Consider the following 19,494-nt stretch of genomic DNA (forward strand, 5'->3'; position numbering starts at 1 on the left):
GACCGAGCAAGAAGTCAGACTCGAGTAAATATATCGGACCGGCTTTTTCAGAATGGTGAGAACTGAGAGAAACAGAAGCCTGCAAAACGGATGCTGATCCTGCTGTTGCACTTGTAAGTTAAGTATCTTTGGAATAAACTGTGTTTAATATTTAAATTTCAAGTAATTGCGACCTCAGGATGTTTGCTATTGTCTGTAAAGTTTTTTTATTATGATCGCTGTCTGTTAGGGGCTTACTAGTACGCTAGATACTATAACTTTGATGCTAGATACTATAACTTTGATGTTAGCATTGTCATAGCAAACACGTTTGATTTCTGTAGTTGTTTGGCCGTTCCTCTGTCGGTTTTATTTGTGTAACTTACACTTTTATTTTATGTCACTAAGTCAACGCGTCTGATAATAGGCAATAAACATGTTGCACATATCATGATCGAGCTAGAAAAAACGTTCTGATGTTTTCTTAGACAAGCAAAGGTAAACCATCATTCTACCAGATGAACTTATAGACCTTGCTAATATAACTTTAGACAAATATTAGCCTCCGATATATATATATATTTTATGCTCATGCCCACTCTCCCAAAAACAAACAAACACGAAAGCAGTAGTTCGCCTCGTTCATATCGTTCGTTCCCGGTAAAAATACTAGTATGCATGACAACACAATAAATAAAAAAATCGCCATCAGTTGGAAAGAAAGTATTGCTTTACTTGCCTCGGTAGACATAACTGGTTTTGAAATAGCCGGTTCCTCTGCTCAGCTGGGTTGACAGCTGATCAGCTGGGTTGCTCGTGGCGAGGGGGGAGGAACAACAGTTCGTTTTTACGACAGAGTGTTTGAAAGCATTATACTACCAGACACTAGGGGGAGCTCGTAGAGAAAAAACACTCAGACTTGCATAGTGTCCCTTTAAAAACCCGCATTTCAGAACATCGTTGCGCTATTTTAAAAGTTCGGTCGCTCATCATTTTGCTACTTAGTTTTCGACATTCTGTTTCTATCTTTCCTCTATTAGGAATAGAATTGAAGTGTCCGCGGCCTGTGAGTAAAGGCGTGGTGTGTTTAACTCTTTATTGTCTGGCGAAGCGTTACCATGTGTGTGAGTCTACTGTACCATTCAATTTTCACATTTTTGGAGCCATATGGTGTTTTTTTCCATTTTTTTATTAATTTTATTAATTTCCTTGTTGAGCACCCTATTTGAGCAACATATTGCTTTGCTTTGGATGTGCGTGCTTTGGATCTGATTTTAAACTATGTTAAAACATGTTGTCATAACTTATTGATCATATCATGGTTTTACAGTGTATGAGGGAACGTGTGTGTTTCGAGATGATGTAAACCGATCTCCATTTCTTGGAAGTGTTCACCTCTTCAACTAAACTTCTTCACCACCACTTCAACTTTTTCACTTCATTTTTTTTTTACTTATTTTTAAATATTTTATTTTTATCCTTTTAGTTTGTCCTGAGCGGACCATTTTAGCTCACAAGACCCTGCCTGAAGAGCATATCATGGTTTTACAGTGTATGAGGGAACGTGTGTGTTTCGAGATGATGTAAACCGATCTCCATTTCTTTGAAGTGTTCACCTCTTCAACTTAACTTCTTCACCACCACTTCAACTTTTTCACTTCACTTTTTCACTTATTTTTATTTTTTTTATTTTTATCCTTTTAGTTTGTCCTGAGTGGACCAGTTTAGCTCACAAGACCCTGCCCGAAGAACTGCCTGTCTACAAATCAGGATTTTAAGTAAAATAAAATAAAATAAAATAAAATAAAATAAAATAAATAAAAACTACTTTTAGGACAATTTAAATGATCCCAGATAGCAACATAGTGTCGGCCCAGATCCGGCCCACATCTGGACCGTGTGAAATCCACATGAACCAGATTTGGGCCAGATCTGGGCTGATATGTTGCTGTCTGGGATCTGTATTGTTATTAATCTTATTTTAACTGTCATCTTTTAACAATCCAAATTATGGCTCGATTTAATATATATTTTATACGACATTTATATATATGTGTGTGTGTGTGTGTGTGTGTGTGTGTATTTGTATGTATGTATATATGTTTATATGTTAGTATATAGGCTGTATCATAGTTTGTATTCTGCTGGTTGCCGCCCCATCTACCCAATTTTTCACTTACTGTACTCAACTGCCTACTGTTGTTCTGTCTGCTGTCTTTGTCAAATGCCTTTATTGTTGTTTGTTTATTGTAAAGTGTCCTTGAGCTCTGGAAAGGCGCTATATAAATAAAACTTATTATTATTATTATTATTATAGTGGTAAAATGCTGGTAATCCCACAATTTGATACCCATGCCATATTCATTGCCATGATATTTAAGGATTACTGCATGGTACTTTTAAAAAGAAGATCCCTCTTGTACATGCTGATGATGTTTATGTGTAATGCTGATATGTAAGTTACATAAAGTCACTCCGGTCATCGTAACACGTGTGACGCGCCTCGTGTGCTTTATGAAACCACATTTATATTTACACAGAGCGCGCACGCGCACGCGCGCGCACACTCCTCGTATAAAACCAGACGTGCTCGCGTGAGCAGCGGTAGGCTCCTCTTCAGGTGAGTGTGTGTTTGTGTGTGTGTGTGTGTGTGTGTGTGTGTGTGTGTGTGTGTGTGTGACTGCGGCTTTTCTCAACCACGGAATCGATGATTAATCGGTATTTTTCCGGTATTCGGATATAAACGACCTCGATTGTTCAGGTCTGTATTGATTTGTGAAGCTCGTGGAGGGATATTTCAACAAAGTTTTGCATATGTTTTGCTTAGATATGAATGAACATGATGAGAAATGAAGTAAGTAGTGCTTTTGCTCATCATAATAAGAAACATTAGCGCTGTTTTTATATTTATATATTCTATTTATATTTTATATTTATGACAGAATAAGTTCGATTAGCATATTCTATTTATATTTTATATTTATGACAGAATAAGTTCGATTAGCATATTCGGTAGCCTAAAAAAATAACATTAATGCTCTAAAACCCTGCTCAAACAGTATTATTTACCATATTAATGTTGGTGTTTAAATGCTATGTAGGGCTTTTTCTAAAATATCATACTTCATGAGTGTCAAAAACATGGTATTTGTGAAAGAATCTTAACATTGGTTAGTGAATTGCAGCTCCCATTTAATTACCATATGACGGCAATACCTGGGTAGGCTATTTTTTAAGTGTCAATAACAGTAGCATTAAAATATCATGAGTGCATGAATGCATGAATAGTGATGAGTTGATCAGGTTTGTTGAGAATCTATTATCAGACTAAAATGACGAAAGAACACCACAGACAATCACCATGGGAAAACTAATGAACCTTATTGTAAAGTATTTTGTGATTATTTTAATTCCTTTCTAAGTAAAGCACTTTGAATTGCCATTGTGTATGAAATATGCTATATAAATAACCTTGAATTTCCTCACATTCACTGCAAACATGATTTTCTTACTCAGTGTTTCTGTCTTGTTTCCAGTCCAAATATCTAAAAATTCTTAAATCAAGATGCATTTACTAGATGAGTGAAATGCTATAAGATATTATGTCCTGTTTTCTGGGGGAATTAATCAAAATTAAGTGAGTTGATGCTTAAAAAAAGCAAAATGATCTGCCAATGGAATCAGAAAAATAATCTTAATTCAAACAGAAACAACATTATTTTTCTCCCCATTGGCAGATCATTTAGCTTGTTTTAAGGAAAAACTCACTTTTATTTATTTCCCCAGAAAACAAGACTTAATATCTTATGTCATTTTACTACTTTAGTAAATGCATCTTGATTTAAGAAATGTTGATATTTGGACTGGAAACAAGACAGAAACACTGAGTAAGGAAAGCATGTTTTGCAGTGTGAAGCTGCTGTTCTTCATTAAAGCTCCAGATCAAGCTGATGTTCCTCTGATGTTCCTCAGGGTTCGCGATGGCAGATACGGTTGTTCAGCTGACCAGCGTCACGGATCTGGAGAATCATGTGTCCCGAACTCACGTGTCCACCGGCGTGTCTTCTTCAGCGTCGCGGCGAGGAGCGACCGTGAGCTTTCACGACATCAACTATAACGTGAAGATGAAGAGTGGTTTCCTCTGCAAGAGGAAGGTCACGCGCAAGAACATCCTCATCAACCTCAAGTGAGTCTTTACGCTTTTCACATTTGCATCTTTTTATTTGTTTCTCCCAGTTTTATTATTTTTTTATATGTGGTTGCACACATATCAGGGACAATAAAACAAACAATTGAACAAATTTGGAAAAATAAAACAAACAAACAATGACAACAACAAAAGAAGACATCTGAGTAGAAATATTACAGCAACTATGATGCACCATTGCCCATCAAATTAGTAAATGACTCAATGCTCTTTCCTTTCCCTAATAAACCGAATCCTTTCCAAACATTTGCATTTTTTGATGCAAAAATATTGGCTTCACTTTATTTTGATGGACCCTTTAACACATTCTGTTGACTATAAGTAACGTTGCACTTACATGTCCACTAACTCTCATTACAGTTTTAGTAGTGTTAGTATAGAGTGTTAGTAGAGTGTTAGTAGAGTATTAGTGTAGAGTGTTAGTAGAGTGTTAGTATAGAGTGTTAGTAGAGTATTAGTAGAGTGTTAGTAGAATGTTAGTAGAGTATTAGTAGAGTATTAGTAGAGTGTTAGTATAGAGTGTTAGTAGAGTATTAGTAGAGTGTTAATAGAATGTTAGTAGAGTATTAGTAGAGTATTAGTAGAGTGTTAGTATAGAGTGTTAGTAGAGTATTAGTAGAGTGTTAGTAGAGTGTTAGTAGAGTGTTAGTAGAGTTAGTAGAGTGTTAGTAGAGTGTTAGTAGAGTGTTAGTAGAGTTAGTAGAGTGTTAGTAGAGCTGACATGTAGTTGATAAGTTACTTATATTCAACAGAGAGTGTTCAAAAGGCACCATCAAAATAAAGTGTTACCAAAATATTGCATTAATATACCATATTTATGTTCCACTGTATTGAAATGGAAGGGAATATACAAATTCAATGGTGTGCAAAAAAAAAATGCCATGGTATCTTTGAAAGCACCATATAAACACTGTTGTTCATGAATTTCAGCTCCCTGGTAAATATATCAAAATACTGCTGATTATTATATGAGACTGTATTATGGCAATAGCTTACCTTACAGTAACATTCAAATACCGGTGGATATGTTCCAGCTTTAAACCACAGTGTGTTTTGCACTGAAACTCAAACTTTGCATAAAAGTAGTGTGAAGTTACAATGGTGCAAAGATGATGCATGAATTTTGTGTTTGTTTTGTTTTTTTGAATGCATGTTTTTTTGTATACGATTACATTTTTTGTATGCATGTTTTTTTTATTTTTTATGCATGTTTTTGTGGTTTGTATGCTTTTGTATGTGTTTGTTTGCATGTTTTTTTTTTTTTGTATGCATGTATGTTTGTTTATTTATGCATGCTTTTATTTTTTCTGTTTTTATATTAGGGGTGTAACGAGACCCTCATGTCACGATTCGATACATATCACGATACTGAACTCACCATACAATATTATTGCGATACTCCAAGACTTATGATAAAAGATTAACAAAAAAAAAACAGTTGATTAAAATGCTAAATTTGATATTACACAGTGTGTGAATGAATATTCTTGGACTTGGTGCTGAAACCCAAAGCACAGGACAATAGAGACACCAGAATAACAATATTCATGATTCTGAAGCTGAAAATACTGAATTATTTTAGATGAATATGCTTAATCTCTGACTAGATATATTTAAAATAATGTAGGACACTTTTTACTGGTAATTTGGCATTATCAGGACCCACTAATATTCCCCCAGTTCATTATTATACATTATATTCAACACTATATATAGGAGTTTAATGTAGTACTGACACAAAAATTCTGAAAACTAGATTTTTTTCCTATCCACAATACATTTTGTCACTATCCATGATATATATTGTTGCATTTTTGTATTGCGATAATTGTTACACCCCTATTTTATATGCATGTTTTAATGGGTGTTTTTGTGTGCATGTTTTTATTTTTTGTATGTTGCATGCATGCTCGTATTTTTTTGGTATGTTTTTGTATTTATGTTCTTGTTTTTTGTATGTATGTTTTTATGTGTTATTCTCAGTTTTTATGGTTATTTTTGTATGTTTTTTTGTGTCTGTCCCTTTAAATGCAAATGAGCTGCTGCTCCCGGCACAGGGGGCGGAGCTTCAAGAGCTTGTGTCCTTTTACCTCACACACACACACACTGAACAAATTTCAAAAACGTTTAGACTTTTATGTTCAAACCGGAGTCAGACAATGATGGAGAGACTCGAGAAGAAGTGACAACATGTAGACAACATTTCTGAATGGTTAGTTGATGAATTTATGAAGCTTATGTGGAGTTATATTCTAGTCATTGATTAGCATATTCTGTCTTGATAATCTATCAATCGTGTTCAGGGGGCGGGGTTTATGTAAATTTTAGGGTTGGTGATGTCACTAACCCGGGAGGAATGTGGTGTAGTCTCTACCAGCCGTTTGTTGTAGTCCTTAAAAAGTGATTTCTGTAAAAGCAAATATCTCCCTTTGCTCTGAACTTTGAGCGTTGTAACTTTGCAGATGTTGTTTATGCTCAAACAGCAACATTACACACTAACTAAAGTTAGAAAAGTCAAATCATGATCAACCACACCTTTAAGTCAAGTCACCTTTATTTCTATAGCACTTTATACAATTGAAATAGTTTCAAAACTGCTTCACAGTAACAAACATAAAAATGAACATCATCATTTATGCAAACTTCATCAAATGTGAGACGATTAATGACGTTAGCAAACCGTGATTTATACTGTAGTTGACACAGAATCTGGTTCATTCTGAGTTTGATTTGACGCGTGCCTTTAAAGATGTTCAGTTCAGTCTTGTGTACGTCTGGTGGCCAGCAGATCTCTTGTTCAGACTTGTTTTCTCCCTCGCTTTTCTTCTTCTGTACCCTCTGAAAACCCCGAGTCGATGCGAACAGTGGCACGTTCGGCCCTTGCATGAACGCATGAATGAATGTGGTGGTAGTGTTGGTTATTCTTGTGTGTTCACTCCTTGATTTGATCCTGTCAGAGGTCGTAGGTCTGAGAACATGTGGACGTGATGCGGGGTAAAATGCGCCGTGTGATTGTGTGATTGAGGAAACCACCAGGGACGGCTTGTGTGAATTGCAGGAAGGAAGTATGGAGATGTTTCAACCAACTCCAGCGAAACTTGCTCTCAGAAACACATGTGCTTGAGTTCACTGCACAAATGCTTTTCTTACTTAGTGTTTTTGTCTTGTTTCCAGTCCAAATATAAAAAAAAAACATTAAATCAAGATGCATTTGCCAAAAAAGTAAGATGATATAAGATATTAAGTCCTGTTTTCCGGGGGAATTAATCAAAATGAAGTGAGTTGATGCTTAAAACAAGCAAAATGATCTGCCAATGGGGAGAAAAATAATGTTGTTTCTGTTTGATTATTTTTCTCCCCATTGGCAGATCATTTTGCTTTTTTTAAGCATCAACTCACTTAATTTTGATTAATTCCAGGACATAATATCTTATGTCATTTTACTCATAGTAAATGCATCTTGATTTAAGAGTTTTTAGGTATTTGGACTGGAAACAAGACAGAAACACTGAGTAAGAAAAGCATTTGTTGCAGTGTAGAAACAGCACTGTTATACAAGCACACACACACACACACCCTGTAATGAGCGCACACACTTTACACATGTGCATGTTTACCGAACACACACACGTGCTTTCATAACCTGATGATCGGTGTTACGTGTTCACACCCCGCTGTGTCCAGGTCATTGTCCGACATGAAAGTCTCAGCAGAACAATAGCGCTGAAGTTTCACACGACGAGAGCGGAAAACACACGACTCGCTCAAACTAAACGCAGCTTTAGTTCAGAGTTTGAAGGGTTTGCTTCAGCCATCAGACCTCGACCCTTGCCCTGCTTAGAAATCACGTAACAGGACGGTCTTGAATAATCTTCATTTCTCTTCCCAAATCACTGGTTTTCACTCTCCACATCTGACAGAGTCACTCGCAGTCGTTTTACACGCCAAGAGCAAAGCCTTAATACATTTCTTTGGAAAATGAGAATTTAAATGAAGCGTATGTTTAGCACTCTTAAATTGCATTTTTTTTATTTTTATTTCCCCCCTAAAATTTTCAATAACAATGAAATTTTTTAAATATTTATTAATATTTATAAAACAACACAATTTTCTTTTTATACAGTATATTAATATTTTCATATATTATTTAATATATATATATATATATATATATATATATATATATATATATATATATATATATATATATATATATATATATATATACATAGTATAATAGTAATAAATAAATAATATATTAAAATATAAATGATCTATTTAATAGTATTAATATCTCAATATTTTATTGCAATTATTAGATTTTTTGCCCCTAATATTTTCTTTTTTTTTTCTTTCTTAAAATTGACACATCCAGTACAGCAAAAACTATAATCTTAGAATTTCAAAATTGTACATTATTAATTGTACTTTTTCAAAATGTTATTTTTGAATACTTAATAAGATCATTTAACTTAATTTTAGTCATTTAAAATACTCTCTTTAGTCTTTTCCACTGTAATGAGAGTGACATGTTTTGCCAATATTCTTGTGTTCGACCCTTGTACAGGATTCCTGTGTTTGCTGTCAGCTCATCTGAGTGTGATCATTAACCCGTGTGTGTGTGTGTGTGTGTGTGTGTGTGTGTGTGTGTGTGTGTGTGTTTGAGCTGGTTGTATAAGTGCTGATGTTTATTTCCTCATCTGAATTTATGAAATGATTTAATCTGTACCGATCAGAGACGTGCGCTCGCCAGGTCAGGGTGTTTCCTCCAATAACTCTGAGGAATAGGAGGGAATATTAATTATGACTCGTTATATTCATCCGGTGTTTGTAAGTGATTTGCAGCATGCTAGTGCTTGATATACAGTAGTAGATTAATATATTAAAGGTGTGGTTGATTATGATTTGCCTTTTCTAACTTTAGTTAGTGTGTAATGTTGCTGTTTGAGCATAAACAACATCTGCAAAGTTACAACGCTCAAAGTTCAAAGCAAAGGGAGATATTTGCTTTTACAGAAATTCCTTTTTAAGGACTACAACAAACGGCTGGTAGAGACTACACCACATTCCTCCTGGGTTAGTGACATCACCAACCCTAGAATTTACATAAACCCCGCCCCCTGAACACGATTTATTATCAAGACAGAATATGCTAATCAATGACTAGAAAATAACTACACATCAGCTTCATAAATTCATCAACTAACCGTTCAGAAATGTTGTCTACATGTTGTCACTTCTTCTCGAGTCTCTCCATCATTGTCTGAATCCAGTTTGAACATAAAAGGCTAAAAGTTTTTGAAATTTTCAGTGCATGTGTGTGTGAGTGCAAGCTCTTGTAGCTCCGCCCCCTGTGCTGGGAGCAGCAGCTCATTTGCATTTAAAGGGACAGACACAGAACGGTGTGTGACAACTTTAGCATGCTATATAAAATTATCTGTGGGGTATTTTGAGCTGAAACTTAACACACACACTCTGGGGACATCAGAGACTTAATTTACATCTTGTGAAAAGGGGCATTATAATATACAAATATTCTGGTCTCCCAAAAAGAAACTGCATTTCACAATAGCTTCGAATGTGGCTCATCCAATCAGAATCCTGTGTGTGTTTGGCTTTATATTTGGTTTTATTAAATTATATAATGATGATGAAAAAGAAAACGAGGTGATGATAATTATTACATAATTCTGTATGTTCTTTTCTCCAGTGGCATCATGAAGCCGGGACTGAATGCCATATTAGGAGCGACCGGGAGCGGGAAATCATCGTAAGATCTGTCTATCTGTCTCTTTGCTGAATAAAAGCATTAATTTCTTAACAGAAAGTTAAAAAAATCTAGTGTATATACTGTCATTTTACTTGCATCTTGATTTAATTTTTTTGTTGTTGATATTTGGACTGGAAACGAGACAAAAATACTGATTACGAAAAGCTTTTTTTGCAGTGTAAAACAATAGCATGGCATGAACTCAAAACATGGACAAGAATAGAACGCTCACCAACAGTGGCTACACAAACAATACTTGACAAACACACATGGCAAACATGAGGGCTTAAATATACAAGCCTAAAGACTAGACAAGACGTGACACTGATGTTGTTTAAATGTTTTAATGAAGGTTCCTGGATGTTCTGGCGGCTCGTAAGGATCCCGCTGGGCTTTCCGGAGAGGTTCTCATAGACGGAGCGCCTCAACCACCCAACTTCAAGTGTCTGTCGGGATATGTAGTGCAGGTATAAACTCACACACGCAAACAAGCACATTATATTTATATAGCACTTTTCCCAAACAAATCAATGCAGTGCACTGCAAAAAATGCGTTTCTTACTTAGTGTTTTTGTCTTGTTTCCAGTCCAAATATCAAACATTTCTTAAATCAAGATGCATTTACTAGATGAGTAAAATGACATAAGATATTAAGTCTTGTTTTCTGAGGAAATATATAAAAATTAATTGAGTTTTTGCTTAAAACAAGCAAAATGATCTGCCAATGGGGAGAAAAATAATGTTGTTTCTGTTTGAATTAAGATTATTTTTCTGACTCCATTGGCAGATCATTTTGCTTTTTTTAAGCATCAACTCACTTCATTTTGATTAATTCCCCCGGAAAACAAGACATAATATCTTATGTCATTTTACTCATCTAGTAAATGCATCTTGATTTAAGAAATGTTTGATGTTTGGACTGGAAACAAGACAAAAATACTAAGTAAGAAAAGCTTTTTTTGCAGTGAACTGGCTCATAAACTGTAAGCTCAAACACTGAAGTAGCAGCAGAGATTTGAGGGATCATTCATGTCTGAAGCACAAACGCTCATGCTTGACTCTAAAACTGACTTCAGCATTTAAAAGATGAAGTTGAACTCGTTTTTCTGTACAACACACGTGTCGTGACTAAGGGATTTGTGAGATTGCTGACTAAGATTAGAGTAGTAGGAGTGTGACTTTCAAGCAGTTTAGTTTGTTTTCCTTCCATACACACTTAAAAATAAAGGTTCTTTATTGGCATTGAAGAACCTTTAAAGTTTTTAATGTTGCCCAGACAGCAACATGTGGATTTAATGCGTACCAGATGTGGGCCGGATCTGGGTCGATCCGGTAGTTTATGTGTCTATGTGGTGTTTTTAATACGCTTTAAGGCAAACCATGTGTAAGTTCATAAGTCGACACCATTGCTGAGTATTTCCTCCTTAAAACTGCAGTGAACCAAAGACAGTCTCAAAAACACGCTTTGAAATCTCTGGTGTTTCTGACGTCACAAACTACCTTGTAACCAATCAGATCAACGTGTGATCGTCAACCAGTGGATCTCTGAGTGAGTGAGTGAGTGAGTGGAGGCGGGGCTCATTTGCATATTCATAGAACCGTCACAATCATGTGACCAAACCCGTCAATGAGAGGGCGGAGATTGCGAACGGGAACATGTTTTTTGTGACATTAGCAACACATTATTAGCTGTTCAATAATGTAGTCAAGGAAAAGGCTAATATTATAATATATAATATATATAAAGTATTAAACATCGTGTAGCGTTTACTACAGTAAAGTTGAGCGAGTGAATCAGGTAATCCAAGATGCTGTGAGTGAGTGGAGGCGGGGCTCATTTGCATATTCATGGTTTCGCGCATATTAAACGAGGCAAGGGTGTCGAGTTACATTCAAGATATTTTAAGGCATGAAGAAGTTTAAAAGTTCAAATGTATTTGTATAAAACATTCAGAAACAACCAAAGTGCTCAACAATGTCAGGATACACTCAAATAAACAAACAAAAAAGAAATTATTTTTACTGGGATAAACGTTTAAATATGTAATTTTGAGTATCAAAGATGAGTTTTAAGGAATTAGATTATTGACTGCAGAGGAACTTTAAAGATTGCTTTAAAGCAGCAGCTGTACCATATTGTAAATAGTAATAACAGTAAATTATGCATAATTACATGCAACTAACCCTCAAACAAACCCTAATCCTACCCTAACCCTATAGTAAGTACATGTAGTTAATTAATATTACACAGTACTTAAATATATAATTACACTATAACAATGACACCTTAAAATAAAGTGTATCCTAATATGTTTAAGAGAGTAAGTACGGTGTAATAGAGTTACTATAAGTTCTGTTATCTTCTGGAGTCTGAATTCCTCTAAATCTAATAACTCTTTAATCTAATCTCAAATCACGCCAGCCCTGTCACGAGACATTCTAGTGTGCGTGTTCAGAAAGTGCTCAGTCACGGTATAAACACTGACAGTGTGTGTGTGTGTGTCAGGATGATGTGGTCATGGGGACGCTGACCGTGCGGGAGAATCTGCGTTTCTCAGCCGCTTTACGGCTCCCGAGGACGATCAGACAACGAGAGAAAGATGAGAAGGTGGAGAGACTCATCCAGGAGCTCGGCTTGAGCAAAGTGGCAGATTCACGGGTAACACACAACACACACTTCAGGAGTTATAATCATTAAACACTAAAAAATATGGCTTTGACTCCCGGCTGCTCTGATTGGCTGGTTCACAGGTGGGCACGCAGCTGATTCGTGGAGTTTCGGGAGGAGAGAGGAAGAGGACGAACATCGGCATGGAGTTGATCATCGATCCATCTGTGCTTTTCCTGGACGAACCGACAACAGGCCTCGACGCCAGCACTGCCAACTCTGTCCTCATGCTTCTGAAGAAGTGTGTTTACACACACACACACACACACACACACACACACACACACACAATCAGTCACACACATGCACACTCACACGCACACTAGGGTGACCACCATCAAACAAACCAAATGTGGGACGATTATAAGTTTGTGTGGGACAATGTGGGATATGTTACCAACACTAAAACATAACCTGAAACTGTGATATAATGTCTATTTGTATTCTGCCTTTCAGCTGATAAAAATACTTTGTTCTTTAGAAAACACCATTACATCACAATGTAACATAACATTTGACATGTCATTTAAATTCAACATCACTGAGCCCAAAGGCAGCGGCATCATGCAGATAACTATTTTTGAAACAGTTCTGACCAAGTCCAACTAAAATCCAACAAAATAAACAATGAACAAATAAAATATAAAACAACATGAAATTAGATCATTGACAGTCTTATATATTAAGAATATATTAAACCAAACTTTCATATTTTTAGAAACGATGTGAATTAAAACATCCACAGCAGGCAACAAGTTTATCAATCAAATAATTTAATTTGATTAATTATTAATTATTTAGTTATTTAACAATTAAGTACATTTTAATTGACCAAATTATCCATTTGTTTTCTGACAGGGAACACATGGAACGAATCACCGCTCCACAATTTGATTGACAGCCGTCACAACCCACTAGTGACCGCGTTTACTCCTTTCTTTTTAACCATTGGATAGGATTTAAAAAACGGCTGTTGTATTTGTACTTCTGACGAAGCGCTGTTAAATAAAGGTGAAAACCTACGCTGCAAAAAGAATAAATAAAATGCTTTCTTAAAAAGGCAAAAGATAATATGATAATTAAAAACCAATAGACTGATGAAAATGCGGGATATTTACTCAATATGCGACGTGCGGGACAAGGGGTGAAAAATGCTGTGCGGTGCAACGCAAAGGTGGTCACCACCCTAACGCACACACTCACACACACTCACACACACTCACACACACACACACTCACACACACACACACCACACTTACGCACTAACCCTAACAAATAAGAAATGTCGGGGAAAGAATGATACTTTTAAACACGAAACTAAACCACCAGTAGGTGGCGGCAGGTGACCGTCATTGAGTCATTCTTTCAAACAACTGATTCATTGAAGAATGAGGCAGTTGTTTTTGAATGAGTCATTGAATCTGTGACTCAAATGATTTGTTTACATTTACATTTATTCGTTTAGCAGATGCTTTTATCCAAAGCGACTTACGAACAATAGAAGCCGTTAAACTAACAATAGGACAACAGTATGTAAGTGCTATGACCCTTCCCAGTTTAGTCTAACACAGTATATGTACTTTTTTTTTTTTATAAATAGATATAGAAGAGAGAGTGTTAGTATTAATCGATCAAGTGTTGTGTCTTCAGCTGTTTCTTGAAAATGGCTATGGACTGAGCCGCTCTGGTTGAGTTAGGCAGGTCATTCCTCCAGAAGCGAACAGTCATGGTAAAGGTCCGAGAAAGAGATTTTGTGCCTCTTTGAGATGGCACCACAAGACGACGTTCACCTACAGAACACAAGCTTCTGGAGGACACGTGAGTCTGAAGTGAGTCTGTATCCAAACGTCAGTGACTTGAATTTGATGCGACCGGCAACTGGCAACAAGTTTAGTGAGGAGAGGAGTGACGCGTGTCTCTCTTCGGCTCAATAAAGACCACTCTTGCTGCAGAATTCTGGATCAAGCGCTTGGACAAGGAGTTGTGTAGCTTCGATAGGAAGGGCCTGATCCTCCTAATGTTGTATAAGGCAAATCTGCAGGACCGGGCAGTTCCAGCAATGTGGTCTGTAAAGTTCAACTGATCGTCAATCACAACTCCAAGGTTCCTGGCTGTCCTGGATGGAGTTATGGATGATGAACCTACAGCTGAATGGAGAAGTTGTGATGAAGTAATTGGTTGGTTGGGACCACAAGCAGTTCTGTCTTCACAAGGTTTTGTTGAAGGTGATGGTTCTTCATCCAGCCAGAAATATCTGTTATAAATGCGAGCAGCTACTGTTGGATCGTCTTGCTGGAATGAGAGGCTGTGTGTCATCAGTGTAGCAGTGACTGGAAAAACCATATTTCTGAATGACAGATCCTAGTGATGACCTGTAGATATAGAAGAGAAGCGGTCCCAGCACTGAGCCCTGAGGCACTCCAGTAGCTAGATGATAGCAGTGACTGGAAAAACCATATTTCTGAATGACAGATCCTAGTGATGACCTGTAGATATAGAAGAGAAGCGGTCCCAGCACTGAGCCCTGAGGCACTCCAGTAGCTAGATGATAACAGTGATGGGAAAAAACATGTTTCTGAATGACAGATCTAGTGATGACCTGTAGATGGAGAAGAGAAGCGGTCCCAGCACTGAGCCCTGAGGAACTCCAGTAGCTAGATGATAACAGTGATGGGATAAACCATGTTTCTGAATGACAGATCCTAGTGATGACATGTAGATGTAGAAGAGCAGCGGTCCCAGCACTGAGCCCTGAGGAACTCCAGTAGCTAGATGATAGCAGTGATGGGAAAAACCATGTTTCTGAATGACAGATCCTAGTGATGACATGTAGATGGAGAAGAGAAGCGGTCCCAGCACTGAGCCCTGAGGCACTCCAGTAGCTAGATGATAACCGTGATGGGATAAACCATGTTTCTGAATGACAGATCTAGTGATGACCTGTAGATATAGAAGAGAAGCGGTCCCAGCACTGAGCCCTGAGGAACTCCAGTAGCTAGATGATAACAGTGATGGGAAAAACCATGTTTCTGAATGACAGATCTAGTGATGACATGTAGATGGAGAAGAGAAGCGGTCCCAGCACTGAGCCCTGAGGCACTCCAGTAGCTAGATGATAACCGTGATGGGATAAACCATGTTTCTGAATGACAGATCTAGTGATGACCTGTAGATGGAGAAGAGAAGCGGTCCCAGCACTGAGCCCTGAGGCACTCCAGTAGCTAGATGATAACAGTGATGGGATAAACCATGTTTCTGAATGACAGATCCTAGTGATGACATGTAGATGGAGAAGAGAAGCGGTCCCAGCACTGAGCCCTGAGGCACTCCAGTAGCTAGATGATAGCAGTGATGGGATAAACCATGTTTCTGAATGACAGATCCTAGTGATGACATGTAGATGGAGAAGAGAAGCGGTCCCAGCACTGAGCCCTGAGGCACTCCAGTAGCTAGATGATAACAGTGATGGGAAAAAACATGTTTCTGAATGACAGATCCTAGTGATGACATGTAGATGGAGAAGAGAAGCAGTCCCAGCACTGAGCCCTGAGGAACTCCAGTAGCTAGATGATAACAGTGATGGGATAAACCATGTTTCTGAATGACAGATCCTAGTGATGACATGTAGATGGAGAAGAGAAGCGGCCCCAGCACTGAGCCCTGAGGCACTCCAGTAGCTAGATGATAGCAGTGATGGGAAAAAACATGTTTCTGAATGACAGATCTAGTGATGACATGTAGATGGAGAAGAGAAGCGGTCCCAGCACTGAGCCCTGAGGCACTCCAGTAGCTAGATGATAACAGTGATGGGAAAAAACATGTTTCTGAATGACAGATCCTAGTGATGACATGTAGATGGAGAAGAGAAGCAGTCCCAGCACTGAGCCCTGAGGAACTCCAGTAGCTAGATGATAACAGTGATGGGATAAACCATGTTTCTGAATGACAGATCCTAGTGATGACATGTAGATGGAGAAGAGAAGCGGCCCCAGCACTGAGCCCTGAGGAACTCCAGTAGCTAGATGATAACAGTGATGGGATAAACCATGTTTCTGAATGACAGATCCTAGTGATGACATGTAGATGGAGAAGAGAAGCGGTCCCAGCACTAAGCCCTGAGGCACTCCAGTAGCTAGATGATAGCAGTGATGGGAAAAAACATGTTTCTGAATGACAGATCTAGTGATGACCTGTAGATGGAGAAGAGAAGCGGTCCCAGCACTGAGCCCTGAGGCACTCCAGTAGCTAGATGATAACAGTGATGGGATAAACCATGTTTCTGAATGACAGATCCTAGTGATGACATGTAGATGGAGAAGAGAAGCGGTCCCAGCACTGAGCCCTGAGGCACTCCAGTAGCTAGATGATAACCGTGATGGGATAAACCATGTTTCTGAATGACAGATCTAGTGATGACCTGTAGATGGAGAAGAGAAGCGGTCCCAGCACTGAGCCCTGAGGCACTCCAGTAGCTAGATGATAACCGTGATGGGATAAACCATGTTTCTGAATGACAGATCTAGTGATGACCTGTAGATATAGAAGAGAAGCGGTCCCAGCACTGAGCCCTGAGGCACTCCAGTAGCTAGATGTCAGTTTGTGGTGTGGTAAATTGGCCACTGATGGTGGCTGTTTAATTTATGAAGAATGTGGCAAAATCGTCCGCTGTTAGGGTGATGAAGGAGGAGGATTAAGCAGAGAGGAGAAGGTTTTAAAAAGCATGCGAGAGTCAGAAGAATTGTTAATTTTGTTGTTATAGTAAGTTTAAAGCGCTGAATATTCAGTAATGAAACACGGGAGATGCAATATGCTGAAACAGAACAAAAACAGTCAATATTGTGTCTAAAATGTAAGTGACTTAATATTAAAAAATTTTTAACTGTTGTATGAATTCAGTGTCATTTTCAATCATGATGGCATTCAGAAAACAGCACTCTTGGTTGTGTAATGTTGCTTAACTGTATCATATGTTATACATATAAAAACGTGTGTGTGTGTGTGTGTGTGTGTGTGTGTGTGTGTGTGTGTGTGAGTAAGTGTGTGTGTTTTGAGATGAACATAAACAGACATTCTGTCTTTTAAGCGTGTGTGTGTGTGTGTGTGTGTTCAGAATGGCTCGCAGTGGTCGCACCATCATCCTCTCCATTCATCAGCCGCGCTACTCGATCTACCGTCTGTTCGACAGCCTGACGCTCCTGGTGGGAGGAAGGATGGTGTATCACGGGCCGGCTCAGGACGCCCTGCAGTACTTCAGTGAGATCGGTGAGAACACACACACACACACACAGACTCTCTCAAACACACACACACAGACTCTCTCAAACACACACACACTCTCATGTCTTCTGTTTGTGTGTCAGGATACACCTGTGAACCTCATAACAACCCTGCTGATTTCTTCCTGGATGTCATCAATGGAGACTCAACGGCTGTCGCACTCAACAAGTTACACAACAGTGAGGGTACGACACACACACTCACACACACGCACACACACACACACACACACACACACACACACACACACACACACACACACACACACACACCCTTCTGTGTGTCTGCAGTCTCGCTGTATAGTGCCCACTTTGCTGCTTTTTTTTTTGTCAAGAACCGCCCATTCATATAATATCTACACACTCTGGAGTGATATAAATTACCACAGATGATATATATTACCATAGTGGAATTTTAATTAATATTTACTACTATATTAAATACATCATTCATAAATATCATGAGAAAAGTTTTTTTTTTAATTTGTACATTAATTGATCAAATTGAAGAATTTGAAATGAAAGTTGAAGCACACATTTAATAAGATTACGGGGGAAAATATGCAGATTTTAATATGTTTAACATTTAACTTATTTTAACTAATTAATTTGAATTAATATGTTCTATTATATAATATTTATCTTTCAGAAATATCATGAGAAAATAATTTTTTCCCCGTAATTTTTATTTTTTATTTTATTAGTAGTTTAAATTTTATTAACTTTCTTATATTCTTTTGTAATTTGTATTAGTCTTTAAGTATTTCTATTTAGCTTTAATTTATTTTTATTTCAGTTTTAGTCATTTTAGTACTTCTTAATATATCTTAAACCTAATATAAACTTTATATATTTATTTCAGTTATTTGCCCAGGCAATATTTTGTTGAAGTTTTCCATGTAACATTTATAATGTGTTTTTTTAAGCCTTTAGTAACACATTTGTAATAGTTTAAGTGAAGGATAAAGTGCAGGATCATGTGTGTGTGAATGCCAGAACTGAACCAGGATCAGCTGAGTTCGTCTCTGAACTTGTGACGTACCAAGTCATAATTACGAGACTAAGACGAGATTATGACATTATGACAGTCAAACAGAAGTCATATGTCAACATTTTCAACTTTTTATGTCATAATTAGAATTTAAGTCAATTTCAAATTTTATTTCGTAATTTTAATTTATGTCATCATTTCAACTTTTTATTTCATAATTATAACTATTTGTCGATTTTGATTTTTTTTCCCCATAATTTAGACTTGGTATGTCATCATTTCAACTTTTTATGTCATTATCAAAATTTAAGTCAATTTAAAATTGAATCTCTACATGTGTGTGAATGTCAGAATTGGACCAGGATCAGCTGAGCTCGTCTCTGAAGGGCATTGAGGATCGTTTAGTGGAGGAATACAGGAATAGCTCCAGCTTCAAACACACCAAAGGTGAACTGGAGCGCATCGTTCAGGGTCAGCAGAACAGCATCCGGGTCAAAACCAAAACCAGAACCATCACCTACAGCACGTCCTTCTTCCACCAGTTCAACTGGGTCCTCAAGAGAACCTTCCGGAACCTGATGCTCAACCCGCAGACCTCCTTC

General features: G+C 37.5%; 1 protein-coding gene across 3 annotated transcripts in view; it reads left to right on the forward strand.

Moving 5' to 3' along the window:
• The first annotated feature begins 2,511 nt into the window (after positions 1-2,511).
• abcg2a (ATP-binding cassette, sub-family G (WHITE), member 2a) overlaps positions 2,512-19,494 on the forward strand; it is a 25,144-nt gene continuing 8,161 nt past the window's right edge. The window contains exons 1-9 of one of the 3 annotated variants that reach the window (XM_079848293.1): positions 2,512-2,599; positions 3,952-4,165; positions 9,897-9,956; positions 10,309-10,423; positions 12,463-12,615; positions 12,708-12,865; positions 17,736-17,887; positions 17,986-18,087; positions 19,244-19,494. The exon at positions 19,244-19,494 is cut by the window's right edge and continues 6 nt beyond it. In XM_079848293.1, coding sequence (XP_079704419.1) covers positions 3,960-4,165; positions 9,897-9,956; positions 10,309-10,423; positions 12,463-12,615; positions 12,708-12,865; positions 17,736-17,887; positions 17,986-18,087; positions 19,244-19,494 — 1,197 coding nt within the window. In that variant the 5' untranslated portion in view covers positions 2,512-2,599; positions 3,952-3,959. Of the gene's footprint in view, positions 2,600-2,625; positions 2,834-3,951; positions 4,166-9,896; positions 9,957-10,308; positions 10,424-12,462; positions 12,616-12,707; positions 12,866-17,735; positions 17,888-17,985; positions 18,088-19,243 lie in introns of those variants that run through there. The other 2 variants (XM_079848294.1, XM_079848295.1) reach the window with 2 other exon arrangements.

The sequence above is a fragment of the Squalius cephalus genome, assembly GCF_949319135.1.
Source record: "Squalius cephalus genome assembly, chromosome: 18".
NCBI classification, from domain to species: Eukaryota; Metazoa; Chordata; class Actinopteri; order Cypriniformes; family Leuciscidae; genus Squalius; species Squalius cephalus.